This window comes from Lineus longissimus, chromosome 3 (genome assembly GCF_910592395.1).
Source record: "Lineus longissimus chromosome 3, tnLinLong1.2, whole genome shotgun sequence".
NCBI lineage: Eukaryota > Metazoa > Nemertea > Pilidiophora > Heteronemertea > Lineidae > Lineus > Lineus longissimus.
In genome coordinates, this window is record NC_088310.1 from 3,045,899 (window position 1) to 3,064,022 (window position 18,124).

Genomic DNA, 18,124 nt, shown 5'->3' on the forward strand with positions numbered 1-18,124 from the left:
CAGCTAAGACACAGGAGCGCTATTAAGGTATCATGTAACGCAGTCATCGGCATATCGGAGCAATTAATTTTCATGCGTCACAATTGTTAAGTTTGAGTAAAATGAGACGACATGCAATGGAACCCATGACAGTGCTACAATAGTACAGTGTAACCCCAGTAACACGACCACTCATGGGACCGAGGTTGAAAATGGCCGCGTTAGTGAAGTTGAAAATCCGAGGACAAAATGCATGATTAAGTTTTCCCGCCAAAATTGTTGAACTTATTCAAAATTCTGAAAAATTTTCAAAGCCAAAAAATTTGGGGGGGCTGATGATTTTTCTTTATTTTGAGCAGAAAAAAAAGTGAAAGAAATATTTGGACTTAGAAAATTTTTTCATCCAGAGTTGAATTTTAGGGGATAAACCCACTAAAATGAATATACTCCAAGAAAAAATCTTGCTCTGGCCTGGTAGGGTGCTCGAATCCCCAGCATTGTGGACCGAACTCCCTCGACGAGCAGTAACATACACGCTCAGCTTTGTCCTCCGATCCATTCACCATTTATATTGTTTCCTATGTCAGAGCAAATTACATTAAAATGTCCCAAGGGAGTTTTTACAGAGTCATGAAATCACAATAACAGATTCGGATCCTACATCCTGGATCTTTTACCCTCTAACACAAACAGTTTCCAATTCCAGAACATGTCTATTTCAACAATTACATGGCATGCCGCACAAAGATTCCATCATCAAATTATCAATTTCATGTCCCCTAAACACTCAAAGAATCATCTTGGCTCGAAAATGCACACCACACTCTTTTGGATCCCCAAAACTGCGGCATTCAATGCAGCATAATGGCGTGATGATTGCATCTTCATCAAATTCTCAATCCTAGTCCTCTCTTAGCCCTCACAGGATCATCTCAACTAGAAAATGTATAACCAGCATTTTGGGGCCCCAAATTCACCGGCATGCGATGCAACAACTGGAGCAGGAAATTGGAGTTAATTTCATCGCTAAGCCAAACAGATACGAGAAGACACGGAAATCCTCGCCGACATTTAGGAACCGGAAAAAGCAATTTGTGCGGGCAAATGAAACAGATCAAGGGACCATAAGAACCGTCTGCTTATGATGGTCGGAGTACCTAAAAACACGGGGATTTGCCGGTGCTTGGTTGGCAACAATTAACCAGCAACCTCGTCGTAGAGGTTTTGTCGAATCTTCGCCGCTCGGATCCAGAGAGAGGATTAGCCATATCTCCCTCGGGGCATGACAAGCGTGCCTGAAAGACATCCCAAGACAAAATATGGCCGTCTCAATGAAATTTGCCACCCGAGCGCACTAAGATGATATCTATTTTCCTGAAGAATTAACCCAGAATTGTAACATCAGAAAACAATATGCACATATAGTGCTCATTAAAATGAAACTTCCTGTCAAGATACTTCTTTTATTTTCTATAAGTCTAAACTTCTTCCAGACTTTGAATCACTGTTGACAAGGCCTTAGAGAAAGATTCAGGATTCTGATAGAAAGGGGGCACCCTCAGCACTCCATTGACTGGTCAATCTCAAAGATTTTCCTGAAATAAGAACGAGTCCATATCGGTTCCCCTCTCTGCCTCAATACATTTCACGAAAAAACACTGATGGAAAACCTCCAGGATTCAATAACTACCTAAAATCTTCACTTGGATATCAAGGCCTTTACTGCATTACCTATTGAAAAACCTTCAGAAAAACTTTCCCATTGTTACAGAAAGATAACAATACAATCACCTGATGAAAATATCATTGTTACTTTCTTATAAAAACCTGTCCTCCACATAACCAATTGTTGAAAAACGGCACGTTCCTGAGATGGGAACCCTCATCAATTTAGCTCTTTCAGAGGGGCCAAAATCACATAAAAGGATAATGAAGATGACAAGGACTACAAAGCAATAAGTAATGATTAATACGTTGCCCAGCATCTGAACCTGCGTGGCCATCAGTCAATTGGAAAAAAACACAACCTGGTTAATAAGTCTATCTGCCCATTTTTGATACAACTCCAAGGAAGGAGATGAAAAAGTGTGAAAAGGGCCTGAGAATATACAAAGTATATAATCAAGGGCACAAAGAGAAAGTCATCAGCCAATTGCAGAAAAAGTTCAGACTCAGGGATAAAGTAGCAGCTTGCAGTGTTTCTTCAAAAGAGATGACCCTCGCTGTTTTGTCGGTATTTCCCACCGATCTCCACATTTAGCAACCATTTTGGAACAAGTATGTCTGTGTACAATAAGCCGTTCAGTCTCAAAGCCAATATCGTCCCGTTATAGCGAAACAATACTTGAAACATTTGGCGACTGATGAGGTATCCAGCATCAATGGAATAACATATGGACCAGGGATGCTACATTCAGTTCATAGACACATTAGAAAATTACCCTGCGGTCTGCCGATAGCGTGCTATTGAATTTGAAGACCAGTAAGAGATTGCTTGTCTTTCAAAGTGACAATGGTCAGTTTATGAATTGGATGACATCGTGACGAGGTTTAGTAACACAGGAACCAGAAGGGCCAGTACTCTAGGAAATAACTTCTTTCTGGACAATAGTTAACTGATCTGATGACAGTTTTAGTTGTCAATATCTTTCAATGGTGCCAGCAATAGTGTCATCCTCAAACATGCGGGGGAAAAACAGTCGTCAAAAGTAGTGGTGCACTCCTGGGTACCCACTCTCATAATGGGGACTACTACAGGGGAAGAACACAAACCCAGTAAAAAAGTTCCTCTCAGCAAAGGACTAATTCTGCCGAAACCATATCTTCACCAACCTTATTAAGGTCAAGTGGCTCCAAGGCATTCCTGTTACCGAGATTGGCAGCATCTTCTTCCTTTTCTTGACCAGCATCTTTAGCCTCATCACTGAAATGAAAACAAAATAATCATATTATGCTAGAACTTGGTTGCCTCGGAGAGAATGAGACGCAAGCGAACTCTTGTTACTGTCTTGCCTTGAAGGATCGCAATACATGTTCTACCAGTGATGTGTGGAACACGTCCTTTTCGCAAACGCTGAATCTTTAGGCACCCAAGATTCAGACTATTAATTGAAGACCACCTCACCCATTTACCATCAGAAACCTGAAGTTGCTCGAGTTCTCCTTACGCTGGGTTTCACCTTGAAATTTCTTTTTAATTACATACAATTACACACTTCTTTCTCAAATATTTTAATTTCGGATGAATTACTGTCCATGGCCTGGATCATAGTCAATTTAGGATTCCTATTATAATTATGATGAACTTCCCTAATGTGGCATGATAATGGTCAACCCCTTCATAATCCCACACAATGCCCCCAATATGTTGCACATTTGGCATCAAAAGTTAAAAGAACCCATGCCCCGTCCATGGCATTCAGATCCAGGAGAACAGGTTCCCTGGTTCTGCACTCAAATAACTGTAAAGAAAACTCTGAATTCGATAACTAGCATGTTTTCATGGGGAGAAATTGGTAAAATCTGATGACCCATTGAAGGTATTGAATGAAGAATTGCACCAATGGAAAGAAATACTCTATGAAAATGATGAATGCAATCACTTGTCAGTTTTTCTAGAAGAGAACGTCTCCACAATCGAAACATCTCGTTAAAAGCCAGCATCATTGAAACGTCCAAGAAACCTATGATTATGTATCCAAATTAAGATGCAATTCAAACAATAACCCATATGGTCATGACCATATGGCAGTATAACTTCATCAAAGATGTCACCCATTAAATCACTGTCCTCCTAACGAGTAATTTACTGAGACTAATTACTAGAATTTCAAAAGGACCTGTATATGCATTATTAGGAGGTGAAGTCATCAGGTTATTGTTTAGAATCATGAATGGAGGAGCAGACGATAGGAATTGTCGTCTGTTACTATTAGGGGGTTGACGTTTGAAACCATTACGGGTCAGGACATTTCATTTTCACGTTGGTGACATGTTCAGATTTTTTAGATCACTTGAAACTGAATATTGAATTTCATATTTTCTAACCAGTTTCGTCAAAGCTGAAGCACAACAATATTTTGTCCACTCAGAGAGTCATGATAATTAGAAGTAATTTAAGAAGAGAGATTTGAGATTCCTTTAAAGTACTTTTGATCACATCAGCAAGTAAAAGTTTTGGTTAGTTCTGTTTGTAGCTAAAAGAAATACAACACTAATAGAATTATCAATCGAATGGTTACCTACAATATCAATCAAAGCACCAGGATGTGATTACGCATGCATTGCAAAGACCAGGCAAATACATGAACATGTACTATCAATTAAATTATGTATGCATTAAACAACGCCAAACCCTACTGGTCAGAAATTAACATGCAAAGGAATTCCTCTGGCATATTATTCCATTCACACCCTTGCTGAGTGTGTCAGAGGTCAAAGAATGCACAAACAAAAATATGTCATGCACACCAGATAAGCATGTTCAGTGCCTGGTCTTCACCCCCATGTCAACAGTCCCCTCCCATGTTAGTTTCCCTACTTACTCCTCAGCCTCATCAGCCTCAGCGCTTTCAGAAACAAAGAGAAACCTGTTGAGAATTAAAACATGTTGGTCAACTGGACCCAGGACAATAGGGCAGGGATGTAAAACGCAATTTCGAAGTAGGTGGCGATGATGAGTCCTGCGGCAAACTTGTTCACCCTGACGTCAGTCAGTCTTTAATAGGCAAAAAAACTTCTTTTATTTTCACATGAAACTGTTCCTAATGATATACCAAAAAGCTACAACCAGATAAAACAAACAACAAACCTTGCAAGGTCCACCTTGTCTGACCCCCTCTTTCTCGCCAAGGGTCTAGAAGCCGCTTCTATCTCATCTGGCGGCGTAATAGGACGAACGATGAGCGGTACGTCCTTCTCCTCCGGGGGAGTCGACGGTGGCGTCCCCTGGTATATCGGCCGTGGAGAACTCTTGCGTTCTATCTTCTTTGGTTCAGAAGATGGAGGAAAGGCCTTTAACGTCAGTGACTTTCCACGACTCTTTGGACTATTCTTCGGGCTGCCATGCTTCGGGGAACCAGACGGAGACATTTTGAAATCTCCGGAGCCTCGCCTAAAATTGTCCAGAGTCATCGCCTTCTTCCGAGTGCCATCGGAAATTGATGTTTTCATTTCACCCACTTTTTCAAAAATGCATGTCGGATCGTTGTTCTTTCCACGATCATTCCCTGTCTCATCACCTCCATCATCTCCAAACGGATTGGTCGAATCTGATGAATTGTCAAATGGATTTTGAGGTTTTGCTTCAAGACTTTCATTTGAGTTTTTGCTGAGATCACCAAAAGAGCTCTGATCAAAAGGATTTAGGCTGGATGTTGTGTTGTTTTGGCTGGAACCACCTACAATGAGACAAGGAGACGGATTTTTATGGAAGATAGCAGGAAATAATTTGACTAATCCTTTGTGCAGTTTCATAACTTAGACTCGAGGTTGCCATTGCCAAAGACGCCAAAGTTTTCACGAGACACATTGAGTTAAGAATTGAACCAGTACTAAACTGTAGGGTACCATCAGCTCTATAAACAATATTGGGCAAATTGAAATGAAATGTAGGAGGAAACCCCAGAGGAATGAGACCAGTGCTCTCAACCAGTGTGTAGAGTATTTTGCATGAGTCCTGATCACATCCTTGAAAATTACAATGGCGCAGAGTTACAGTTTGCTCAACAAAACGCCTATCAACAAAAAAGTGAAATTCAATCATGAAAAGTGTCTTAATCCAGCCACTTTGCCACCCCCTCCAGAGACAGGAAGCTAATCAGTACTATCGGCACACCTGATTCAGTGTTTGCGGCCCGAACCCCCACCGCTTCTCGCAACACCAAGAAGAATAGTATTCATGATCACAGTTATAGAAGATTAACTCTGACCAGTAATTTCACTTTGGTTAATCACGCATAGCTGCGGGCAATGTGGAGAAATCTGTGACCGTAAGAACGGGCGAAAATTACATGTGTTCTGATCAAGAGGGCGAACTTTTGGGTCCTCTCTACGAGGACATACCACTGGGAAAACTAATCAAATGTATTATAGCTGGGGGCCATTTCACTGTCAGTGTCCATACTATGGTTGGTACTATTCCTGACAGAAACGCCTTCAATTGGATTGGTTTATACATCAATGAGAGAAATGGGAAATGATTAAGAAATGACTTTGCCCTACAGCCTGAGACAAGAGATCCCTTTTTTCATAAGTTCAAAATTCTGAAAAATTTTCAAAGCTGTTGACCGGGGTTCCACTGTACTTTTCAGCAGAGTCGGAACAATCATCTCATTTGCTGAAGTGCTGAGCCTGAAAAACTGATGAACAGATTACTTCCCATCCACTTGTTCCGCAATTATTGTGTCATCCGACCGACCAGGTGCACCAATAGACAACTTTATAATTGACTCGTCCTTATTGGCCAATAATTAATAGGGGAGCCTCGCAGACCATGGTACCCCAAAGAGGTCCAAACCATTTCATTAGCCTTCTGCCACAGCCACCCCATGGGGGTGAATAACATGAAGGTCACTGATGTCACATCAATGGAAAATCCCAATATTTAGCACTAATTTGTCGGATCACTATTCTGCGATACTTTCATTTAAGGCACATGTTACTGTTGTTCATTGGTGTGTTTTTCTGTAAAGACCACATGTTTAGCATTTCGTTTTTTCAATAAAATATGGCGGGGTCAGATGGCAGGGTCATTGTTGAGAATAGACCAAGAGATGACTTCAATGGCATGTATGATGAAGCTTGCTGTTGAACAATCGACTCAAACATGTAAAATAGAAGAAAATCTCTCCAAATTATCTAATACCCATACTGCCAAGAGGATAACTCTATGCCAAAAAGGGCATTTCCCAATGCAAGGATGTACTCATAGCTTCATCAAAAGACTTGCGGTGTATCCAGCTGGATGACCGAACGGGATCGATCACCCGCTGACAATGATACAGGTAAACGAAGACATTATTCAGCTTCGTGCCAGGTCTTTAAGTTCGCTGATAAAACACTGCGATGTTGCCAAAAGTCTCCATTTCCATTCGCACGACACAGGGTGAGCAAATACCGAGGGAGAAAATGGCCTCGTCATATTGATTCAAAGTCGGTGATAATTGCATCGCCGTCAGATGTTTAGTTTGCGATTGGTTTCTTTAGACAGGTGGATTGACGAGTTTTGTTTTCGCTGATTGAATTAATGGCGCTACAGTAATTAGAGTGTGCTCTATTCAAAACATAGGAAACAGTTAATATCCGTTCGGACATGCGAGTTTTGTTCACAACAAAATACAGCCACAATTGTGACAGGCAAAAGAAAGTGAACATCTTTCCCAAAAGTTGTCGCCCTTGATTAAATTGCCAAGAAAACATCAAGTCAGCCAGTGAAAATTTCATCAAGTCACTGTCGTCTCTTCATTATGATCTAAAGTAGCCATTTATTTGCGATATTTCACCAAAAGCATAAACCCATCAAGAGGATTTGTGAGTGTGCAGTTTGACGACGATGGAACTGCATCCCACAAGGGAGAACTCGTAATAGGATCAGCGTAAGCCCATCCGACGGACGCTTGATAAGAAATGGAACATTTTGAAGCTGCGCTCTTCTGACAGGTCGACATTTCTTGTGCGTTACATGTCTTCGAAGGTGAAAATTAGTTTTGAGAGGTGGAGACAACATCTTATGTAGAATGAGTTGGTGTAAACATCAAGATGTGTTGTCACAATATTAAATGTCGGCAGACATTTTTAAAGCTTTATTCGGGTCCTTGTCATCTTGTTGATCAAATATTTTGTCTAAAGCCTGCCAAAGGCAAACTTGAAGCAAGAATCGAGGGCACTTCCACTAACAATGAAGTGACAAAGATCTGTGAAAACTAAAGGCAAATAACCTGAAAAGTGGCAAGGTATTACGGCTTGAGGAGCTAACACATTCGTAGAAGTAGGAGCCTGTCCCACACCATACAGATACACAACTGTAGCAACTAAACCTCAACACCCTTCACCCACTGATGGTATCTTGTTTCCAGTTTTTTCAGTGCTCAATCTCTGCGCCTCCCACAAACTAATTATCATGTCCCATATTAATGACACATAAAAGTGTTCGCAACCTTATCAAGACAAAAAAATCACTTCGGAATGCACCGGGACAAAAAAAATACGAAGATTCCACAGGGCTGACAAGAAAATGTTCAGGTATCCTGCCAATATTATATCAAGCATGTTATTTTCATTAATAACTTGTGTTCTTATCGGAACTTATTGGACTTCACGCGATTAGTCTGGTCTACCTCAAAAATGTTGCATGTTAGTTTTTTCCTGTGATTGCGGTCGTGATCTCATCTCGAGGATTACATGGAATTTTTTCCAAAGGGATTTACGATAATGCCATTTTGGGTGGGGTGGGCGTTTCCCACTGCTCATTGACCCGGATTGGAGTTCAAGGATTGGTCGTCATTGACACTGTTTTTGTTTTCTCTACATTAAGTTCACAAAAGGAATGTTTGATGTTTTTACGATTCATTTTACGGGTGCAAACTTCACTTACTAGCATCAAGCTGACCAAAGTCATCATCATCAGCATCACGTTCTATTGCTGCTAGCTTGGCTGCTAGCTCGCTAAACTTTGCCGTATTGTCCTCTTTGTCGGCTTCATCTTCCTCTAGGAAGTCGTCAATGTTGCCGATGTCACTAGGCTTGCCCAGACTCATCAAACTGGCGACACTCTGCATATCTTCATCACTGAAAAAAATGATTTTATTGTCAATATGTAGTTCTCCTTGCATCTTTTGTGCGACATGGCCTTGGGGCAGTTTTACTGCAGAAATAGTAGTGATGCCTCACTATTTAGAACGTAGTGTGTCACCAAACTTTCACAAGCCTTTCCCACAGAGTATCAGGACTATACAGGCCTATACTCACGTTGCTTTCCCCTCTCGGACAAACACACAAGATAGAGTCAGGTGGATATAGGCCGAGACAATCTTTTTGGTCGCAGGCTTCATCTTGACTTTCACTTCTGTTTGAGTTGGGACGAAGCTTGCAAAGTCCTTCATGTTTATAGATTTTGACGCCAGCACCTTCCGCCTGCCACTTTTACTGATCTGAAATATATAACAATAGCTTTTAGCATAGTTACTTCAAAGTGAAGTTATAGGTTTTTGAAAGAACTTATGAAACAATCATACACAGAAAACTTGTGGGGCGATTTGGGTAAAACAGGCTGGCGAATTCCTATGATGTTTTATGTCACTGTGGTGAAATCATGACTGAGTGTTAATGTTGGTCACTCATAATCTAGTAGCCAGAGTACCCTTCACTTTACTTACATCTTCTATGACAAATGTCCAATCCTTGTCCTCAAATTCATCTTGCCTGGACTCGCGAAATAGTGTCACAGTAATTTCAATATTTTCTGGGACAGTCCATGTAACAAGGCCCTTGTATGGATTCTGTATTGTTGGCTCCCAGGTAAGAACCTGAAATTGGTAAAAAATTGATTGATAAAAAATGTATGGTTTTGTTCTCCTTTCTCAAGTAAGGCAAGCTTGGCAAACTGGACTGCCTGCCTGATTCTCAGTAAGCTGTAGTGAGCTGTATTGTAATTGTAACTTGACCATTGTTAACAGTGATGCTATCAGCAATGACTTCACACTCGGAGAGGTCTGATCCCCTAAACCGTCCTTGACAATATGATCACCATCCATCAAGAATGACTTTTTTCCTGTTTTTGCTCACCTGAGTTGACCGTCTTCGACTACGTCTTGTCCAAACAATACAGAGTTTATGAGGTTGCCTGCAAATATATCACGTAATTTAAAAATATTATGAAATATTGTTGTCACTCTTTCTTACAATATTGATTGGAAACACTTCAAAAACAGGAAAGAATGATTTCATTTATTATATTCGCAACTTTGTTGTGGTTGTGATGGTTGTGACAACATGGATACGCAGTCCCAGCCTCAAAGGTGGACAAAACCCTGGGGCAACATGCATTATTTCAAAGGCACTGGAAAAAACTTCTCCAACAACTTGTCCGAGTGTGAGTGAACACCAGTGTCGCCTCCTGTCCTAAAACCAGTGAACTGATATTACAATCTCAGATCTGTTACTGAGCATTCACAACAAACAGTGCTGAAATGGTTCCATTCTTCAACTTTTTACAACATTTTGGAGAAGACTGCAAGTCCATTTGGGAAATCCCAAGAGAAGGTCTTTGTCTGAAACATACTACATAGCGTACTCATACACATCCCATCTCTGTACGTAATAGACCCTTATCCAATATTGATAATGTTTCAGATGATGAACTTGGGTTTCCAAAGAAATATTATCAGAGATGTCAAATTCAAAAGGAAAAAATTGAGATTTTTCCAAGGTCTTCAAATTCAAAAAAATTACCAATGTCCTTTTTCTTTGGAAAACTAGAAATATCACGTTTTTAGAGAAAAGAAATCATAGCATACCGCCCAATATCGAGAAAGCATTTTACCCTCAGAATGGAGTATAACAAAAAGTTATGGACGTTTCTGTAGAAAATAAATTCCATTTTGACAGGCCATATTTCTAACTGGGAACTTTCCTTTTTGTTTCCAGAGAGAATTTCCCTTGCCAGTTTTTAGGAACCTTTTTCTGGGGATTGACCTGACTTGGTGACTTCGGTTGTTTGAAATAGTAACCGCACAATAACAAGCACATTTCTAAAAGACAGAAAAAAAGACAGCACAGACATTGGGCCAGAAGGATCCTTATTCATAACATGCACTAGCTCACCCAGCGCAATCTTAAAACATTCCAAACAACTCAGCACTTCAAAGTTGTTTTTAACTTTAAGTCAATCAGCGATATAAACTGTTGTCTCTTTGGTGAGTGTCATTTAACAAGATTTGACCATCGTCTCCATTGGATGTCTCTGTAATACTTCACGGTGGCGATCCTTCGAAACCCTAGGGGACCACACATGTTGGGACAATTCCACCGGTCGTTTCAACACAACTCGGCAAAGTTTAGCGCTGACGTACAATAAGGAATAATTGGCACAGATGTCATAGTATTGTGCTGGTCTCCTCCTCCTTTTGAGCGCATCCGTGTCTTAGAATGGACCGGCACTCATCGGGGTAATGGCGGAGAAAAAGGCTGCCATCTCGGAGAACCAAGCGCTTCACCCAAAGCATGCCACCTGGATATGCTTCAAGAAAAAGGGCTGGTCAAAGTTAGCGATGTGGTTATTATTGACAAGATCATTTTGTCCTGAGTGTTATTCACAACCACTTATGATGCAAGGACGTTTTTCAAGACGTTGTGATCTAATTTGGACAGAATGCGACCTCATTAGTTGGACTTGGTCGTCACACATCATCACCTGTGACTGTACACTCCAGAAAATCATACCCGATGAACTATCCTGATTCGACATTTTGATCATCACTGAAACCGAAAGGAGGGCATCCTGATTTACGATTTGAAATTTTTGGTCCAAAGGTGCAAAATAGCTTGAAGGATAAACAATGCAAATCCTTTAATAAGCTGACCATAATCCAGATCAGCCAACTTCCACCAAAATTTCAAACTTTTCATCCGTAATTTTCCAACAAAAGCAAAAATTGAAATTTCAAAGTGGGGTGTGACAAAGCTTTTAGAAAGTGTAAAGATTTTTGATAATTCTGATGCACTAATAATACTGAGGGACGTGCCTGGGGGCTCAGGCCACCAACACCAGAAAGTGATAGCCCTCCCTGCCTCTAGGGGAAGTCCCTCCCAACCACAGATGGACCACAGGTGCCTCCCAAATGGTTCACATAAAATGGAAATTTGGTGTAATTTCAATTTCTGTGGTTTTTGCTAATTCTGACCCAATCACAGCAAAAGTTTGAATAGCAGCATTCATTCACAAAAAAGTATCAGGATTTGAGAAAATATGGATGATTTTTCAAACCAAGTTGTAACAGACATAAAGTTGATATTCATGCTTCTTTTTTTCATTTTGATATTTCAAAGAAACAAGGTCATGATATCTAAAATGATCTCCCGGGAGTGTATTTTATCACAATCTAGAAACTTATCAAATCTGATCAGTTTCCACATTTCAAAGTTGCGACATGAAATTCTTAATATCGCATTGTCTGAGAAATGACAAAACCACCCAACATAATGCAATTATTGTTTTATATCCAACTAGGGTTGTATTACGGCTAATTCCTAGGCTTACACAAGCCCTGAAGGGTGGAAGAGATATCCCTAACACGGGATTCTCCGATGCTCATTTCAACTCACCCGTGGCATGATTTATTGCCGACTCAGCAATTTTTGTGGCGGAACATGCTGGGTACCACCGATGGGGGGTCCAGGCTCCCGATCAACGCTATTTATTGGAATTTGATAGCGGTTTCAGAAGTTAATGTAACCCTCACATAATTTGTTAATAACAATGTCGGAACACGTAATAATTTTTCTAACCGCATGGGTCGGTGTAAAATGATACGTTACGTTGTGAACCGATGACATCTGTAATCTGGCGCACAATCAATGAAAGGAATCTGCAAAACTAGTGTGAAATTTTGGAGTTTTTTCAAGTTCAAGTGATGATTTGTCTTTTCCCAGAGAGGGTTTTTCTGGAAATCTTAAGAGTTTGGTCACTGAGATGCTGGTGCCCAAAAGTCGGCCAGGGTCATCTTATGGGTCACAAAACCTCGTTACAACAAAGACTTTTGTTTGTTTGCTGCAATTTGTTGCAGGTGCCAGAGTTGCAGTTCCAATGCACCCTCCCAACAACCAGATAGGCCAGGTCGCAAGAAGACCCCGACTCACGACATGACCAAGTGACAAAATCCGTGTGATAGGATTACCCCCTGGTTTCCGTGCACCTCTCCTAATCCCTCAATCCAGTTAGTTGCTCATTTGTAACCAGATGTCAACATTTTGCTTGAACAGTCCCAAAAATAATCAAATGTCCCGCCACTGGCACGGATATTTTTGTTAATAATTGGAGTCATCATGGATGTTAACTGATAGATATAACATCAATTATGGTTAGATCAGATATCATTTTTTAAAATTTCAAATTGCTTTAGACTTGTTTCCATTGAGTTGGACTGCTAACAAGAGGACCCCCCCCCCCTCTACTACACCCACAGTTAGTTTTCTTGCCACACTCATTACACGCTCATCCCTTTCTCTGAGTTGAGCAATAGGGGGAAACCCCTAGCTCTCTTTTACAGTTCCTTTTCTTTACAAAAATGGAGAAAAAAGTCCAGAAAGAACACTATCATTTCAGTCCAACTCCAAGAGTTAGAAATCAGAGCCCTAGGATAAATTCTTCTGCTTTATTATAAAGAATATTCAAACACCATATTCGCAAAAACCTCAAAATGACAAAGCAAAGTGTATTTTTTCATAAGGCAAAATCAAAATTTGGTTCACCACTTTATAATTAGCACAACTTTTAATTACAACAGTTTGCCTGTCAAAATCACAGCTTAAAAACTTTGCCACTGGTGCAGGCAGTGAATTGCAAAACTAACCACACAAAGTTCTCCTAAAAGCCAGTGGCGGATTTTGACAACTGAAATACCAAAAGTCACACCTGAAGCCCGGGCAGAATTTAGCAAAGAAAGGCCCAACCGTCATGAGATGACAACAAAATTACTACCAGTACCCTTCCCCCAAGGGACAAAACATGCTAATTAGTGTGGTAAAACTTTAATCCATTGAAACCAGGAAATTTGAATGGAGAAGAAGCATCTTAAGAGTATAATTATCCTGATTATAGCACAGGTATAAAGGAGGATCTGCACCCGAATATGATGATGACAAAACTTGACCAGATGATAGTCAACATTATGCCGTTTAATGACACCTCTTCTGCAACTCAAGGTGAAATCGCTAATTCAGAAATCTGTCGCTCTGAAACTGTCCATCCAAGGAGTTGTCTTTGTGGCATGTGATATGGAAAGCAAAAGTTGTTCACATTTTTTGATAGTTACATGACAGTTGTTTTTGTTTTTAACGAATTTTGAATTAATATAATAAGGAATAACGAACTTGGAATAGACAGTTTTCAAAAAATGATAGATTGCACTCCAGAAAGGCAAGACCAAGAAAGGGCCTTGGTGCCACCTCGATCTTCTCTGAAACAATTGATCTCTCATCCTACTGCATAAACCTGCAGCAGCAGTAACATCCAGATGTCATCTTATATCCATCAACTTGAACGATAATATTTTATTCAAAAACTGGTTTTAAAGATAGATTTGTGTTGAACTGTAACATAGTCCCTGGCCTTGTGTGGTGCTGCCACCTATCCTAAGAACGTGGAACTGAAATCACTCTGTTCAGCTCAGCAAGGGTCTTTTTCAGGGGACAAGGATGGGATGAAAATCGCTGCCGGAATTCAGGATATCCGCAAATAGTAGAATATGGGATGAGAGACACATCTCAGGGAGTGACCGAAATTGCTGGAGAAATGTATCTGATATTAACCCTTCCCCTCTCTTGACGCCTGCGGCCTTGGTCTCCATGACGCAAGTGCTGCTATCTATCCTAAGAACTAGGAACTAAAATCTGCTTAGCAAGTGGACTGCTTGACAATATATCATCACACAATGTATCATTGATGCTTTCGGTACATTTCCTGCCAAAGGAATCCAAATGAAAGTTGCCTTTCTTCATCAAAATACTGACATTCGTCACCTGCTTCCCAACACACTGGAATTTGGAGTCACTGTGGTTCAGGTTCATGTTTTCTATACATGGAATTGAGCCATAACATGAACAGTCGAGAAACTGCACTAATACGCTAGGACTTACCATTTCTTTGTACATTCGACCATCATCTCTTTGTAAGAGGCGGTGAATTGATACTTGGATGCCCGCTTCCCAACACGCTGCAGTCGCTTCCAAACACTCATTTTGGCTCAGGCTTGACTGGTCCTCTTACTTAGAAATATTCATGAGGAAATCTGCAAGGACAAAAGATGGGGCAAACTTTGAGAGGTGGGACCAAATTGGGGAGTATTCACTGATGCCTGCTTACAGTTCAACAATTTACATAAACTGACCAGACCTTTTGACTTGGAGCTATACATTGTAGAGAGGAGTTAACATGATACATGAGGCTTGTAATGCCATCGCATGCAAATGGAGCTATCTATTAAGGAAGAAGAAAAAATTGATTTCTTTGGCACAGACATCATTAAAATCCACCACGTGTCACTGAATGACCACACCTCAACTGTGCCCGAGATAGCGGAAGTAGATGACTGGTCATTTCCTGTCAAAATACCTTCCTTGAAAGGCTTCATGGAAAATGGAAGAAACGGTAATTTCTAAAGCGCAGATTTTTCTGATGGTACGATATGAGACACTGTGACATTACGTAAATCGATCATGTGTTACGTTGATAGAATTTAGAAACACAGATAAAAAAAGACAAATGGCCACTTCAGAAAACTGGGCGCAAGGATGAGAAAACAAAAACACTCCAGATGAATAATACTGTTTCCAAGCATATCTCATCTACAAATCCATTAAAAGCCAAGGGCACATCCACGTTTTATTTTCATATACAAGGCATTAGAGGGACTTTCGGGGGCACAAAACTGTTCAACCTGACAGCTTCATCATCATTGGAAATAATTGAATTTTGAAAATGACGTTTCTGCGAACATACATCATGTGCATGACTGTAGTAGCTGACCTACTTAGTGCAGCTGGCTTGAAGCTCGAGGCTGTCTGCGGTTAAGAATAACATACCTCACTAGGAAGTCTAAATCAATGGAAACATGTTACAGCTCTGAGCTTTGAACATGAAAAGGATATGATAACAATGGCATCTTTATCGAGACTAGATACATGAAGTAAGGCTACACGCAATAACGATGTGTGATGCAGACCTGATCTACTACAATGGGATTAGTATTGTTGAAATATAAAGTATCCTTGGGCCCGGGGGGGGGGGGGGGGGGGGGGGGCAAGGACATCCTTTTTCAGAGAGCCAGGTTTATGCCAACTTCTAATACGATGAGTATTAACAGAGTAACATTTACAGTAAAGTAATGGTGTTGTTAACTGACTTCAGTCTCAGAGAAATCATGACTGGTTTTCACTTTCTGCCTTGGGAAATCCAGTGATCAGGATGTAACCTACAAAACAAGAGGCCTGTATCTACATGCTCTAAATAAATTAAGAACCCAAGGCCTAAGCCACTTCCTGATAGATACTCCTAGGCGTACTCTAAATCAACACCATGGTGTGCAGAAATGGGAACAAAATTTCCAGATTTTGTACCCGGTTACACATGTGGAGTGAAAAGTAACCAAGGGAACCAAGAAGTAAGCAAGCAAGGTTATTCATGTAACCAGATACAAAATCTGAAAATTTAGTTCGAACTTCTTCCCACCGCGGCATAGGTTAGAAGTTTTCAATCTCAAAGTCAAAGGCGAATTATTGGCTGGCGATGACTTCATATTTGTGAAGTCAATATCATCATTTCTCATTGAATTACTTCCTCTGCACAGACATGACAGAGAGTGCCACATTCTGCACGTAAAAACACCTTTTGCTGATGCTTCAGGGATATTTCATTGCAAGCAACATCATGAACTGGCAACAAATAAATTATCGCACCATCATCATGAACATGTGATGACATGTCTAGACAAATTTAGTTCATGTATCATTATCATGATGACATATCACTGTAAATCACATTCATCATATTCTCAACATATAACATTTTCAATCAAAGCTGATGAGACCTGCCTATGAAATGGGACATGTCAACAATGTCGCTGTAGCTGGGGCACGAATTACTTGCTTAACCCCTTCAGTAGCATGCAATTGACTCTGGCTGAAGCAAGTCTCTATACGGCTGTAGGTCAATATTAAACCAAACTGGTGCCTAGTCATAGTGGCATGCAAAAAACCTCATCCTGCCTTAGAGGTCAGAGGAGGGAATAACATTAACACCTACAAAATGTATTTTAGCAAGACACAGAAGCCTCCTGTCAAAACCAGCGTTTGGTACCACTATTTTTTATTTATAAGTCATATTGTGCATGTGACAACTAAGATAGAATTGATCTATAGTAGCAGGATAGTGTCCACAACTGTTGGCAATTGGATAATTAAGCAGAAAAAGAACCGATGAAAACTGGATGACAATGTTCAACATATTTTTGAAATTCTGGGCATTATTTACTTTGTTTAGTTTTGGCTCTGAACAGCCACCTCTGACTGGTACGATTTCAACTATTAATCAACATCTTGATACTTTCAAAACTGACAAAGGGCGCACGCCTGCCCTAGGCCAACGCCAACGCCAATTACATTACAGTGAGTAAGCCATCTCTTGATCAATGACGAGCGCCTATATATCGGCCTGCCCTAGTCATATACATGCAAGAAAACGGCACCAACCACTCCAACATCACTGGCTGTCAGTCTGCACATCCTCTCCAAGTGCAAGTCCAAGAACTCTCTGTCTGTTTACATGCATGCACACAACATACATGTACACTCTATCAATCAATGATGTCTAACTATGTGATGTCCATGCATTTGATGCACTAAGTGACTAACACAAGTCAGAAATTACCCTTTAATTTGCATCGCGTATTTCTAAAAAACAGGAAAATGGTTCTTAAACGTCATACATGTTTTAGGCAAACAGCTTACCACAAAGATGGCCAAATCAACTCCAGGATTTTTCTATAAATCGGTGTTTTTTAATCAAATTTCTGACAGTGACTGTCAGAGTCCACCATGTTTACTTACTCGGTATCCGGTTGTTTTCGCCCCCAGTGGTTTCGCTCCCTGGGACTTTTTGTTTTGTTGCAGTGACTTTGGTCCCAAGTCGTACTCAAGTCGTACTTCAGTACTACCAGTCTCGTGAGATCAGATAACCAGCTGGCAGAGGTTGGTTGTTCCATTGTCCGTCCTTGTGAGATGATTACCATGGTACAACCAAATCAGTTGTCTTGTATCACCCATGTCGAACGAAAGGTCGTCAATGTCTTTCCAACCTGACCAGATAACCAGCTGGAAGAGGTTGGTTGTCACGTGGGCTGTCCTGTCGTCTCCAAAGTTTATTAGTGATAAC

The 18,124-nt window shown here is 40.6% G+C and overlaps 1 protein-coding gene across 4 annotated transcripts in view; it reads right to left on the reverse strand.

Moving 5' to 3' along the window:
• LOC135485378 (EH domain-binding protein 1-like) overlaps positions 1-17,800 on the reverse strand; it is an 88,996-nt gene extending 71,196 nt beyond the window's left edge. For 3 of the 4 annotated variants that reach the window (XM_064767352.1, XM_064767351.1, XM_064767349.1), the window contains exons 1-9: positions 17,701-17,800; positions 14,833-14,984; positions 9,763-9,820; positions 9,354-9,503; positions 8,947-9,128; positions 8,573-8,766; positions 4,790-5,378; positions 4,524-4,568; positions 2,812-2,902 (exon numbers count right to left, since the gene is read on the reverse strand). In XM_064767352.1, the coding sequence (XP_064623422.1) occupies positions 2,812-2,902; positions 4,524-4,568; positions 4,790-5,378; positions 8,573-8,766; positions 8,947-9,128; positions 9,354-9,503; positions 9,763-9,820; positions 14,833-14,933 (1,410 nt within the window). In that variant the 5' untranslated portion in view covers positions 14,934-14,984; positions 17,701-17,800. The remainder of the gene's footprint in view (positions 1-2,811; positions 2,903-4,523; positions 4,569-4,789; positions 5,379-8,572; positions 8,767-8,946; positions 9,129-9,353; positions 9,504-9,762; positions 9,821-14,832; positions 14,985-17,700) is intronic. The other variant, XM_064767350.1, reaches the window with a different exon arrangement.
• Between the last annotated feature and the right edge of the window lie 324 nt (positions 17,801-18,124).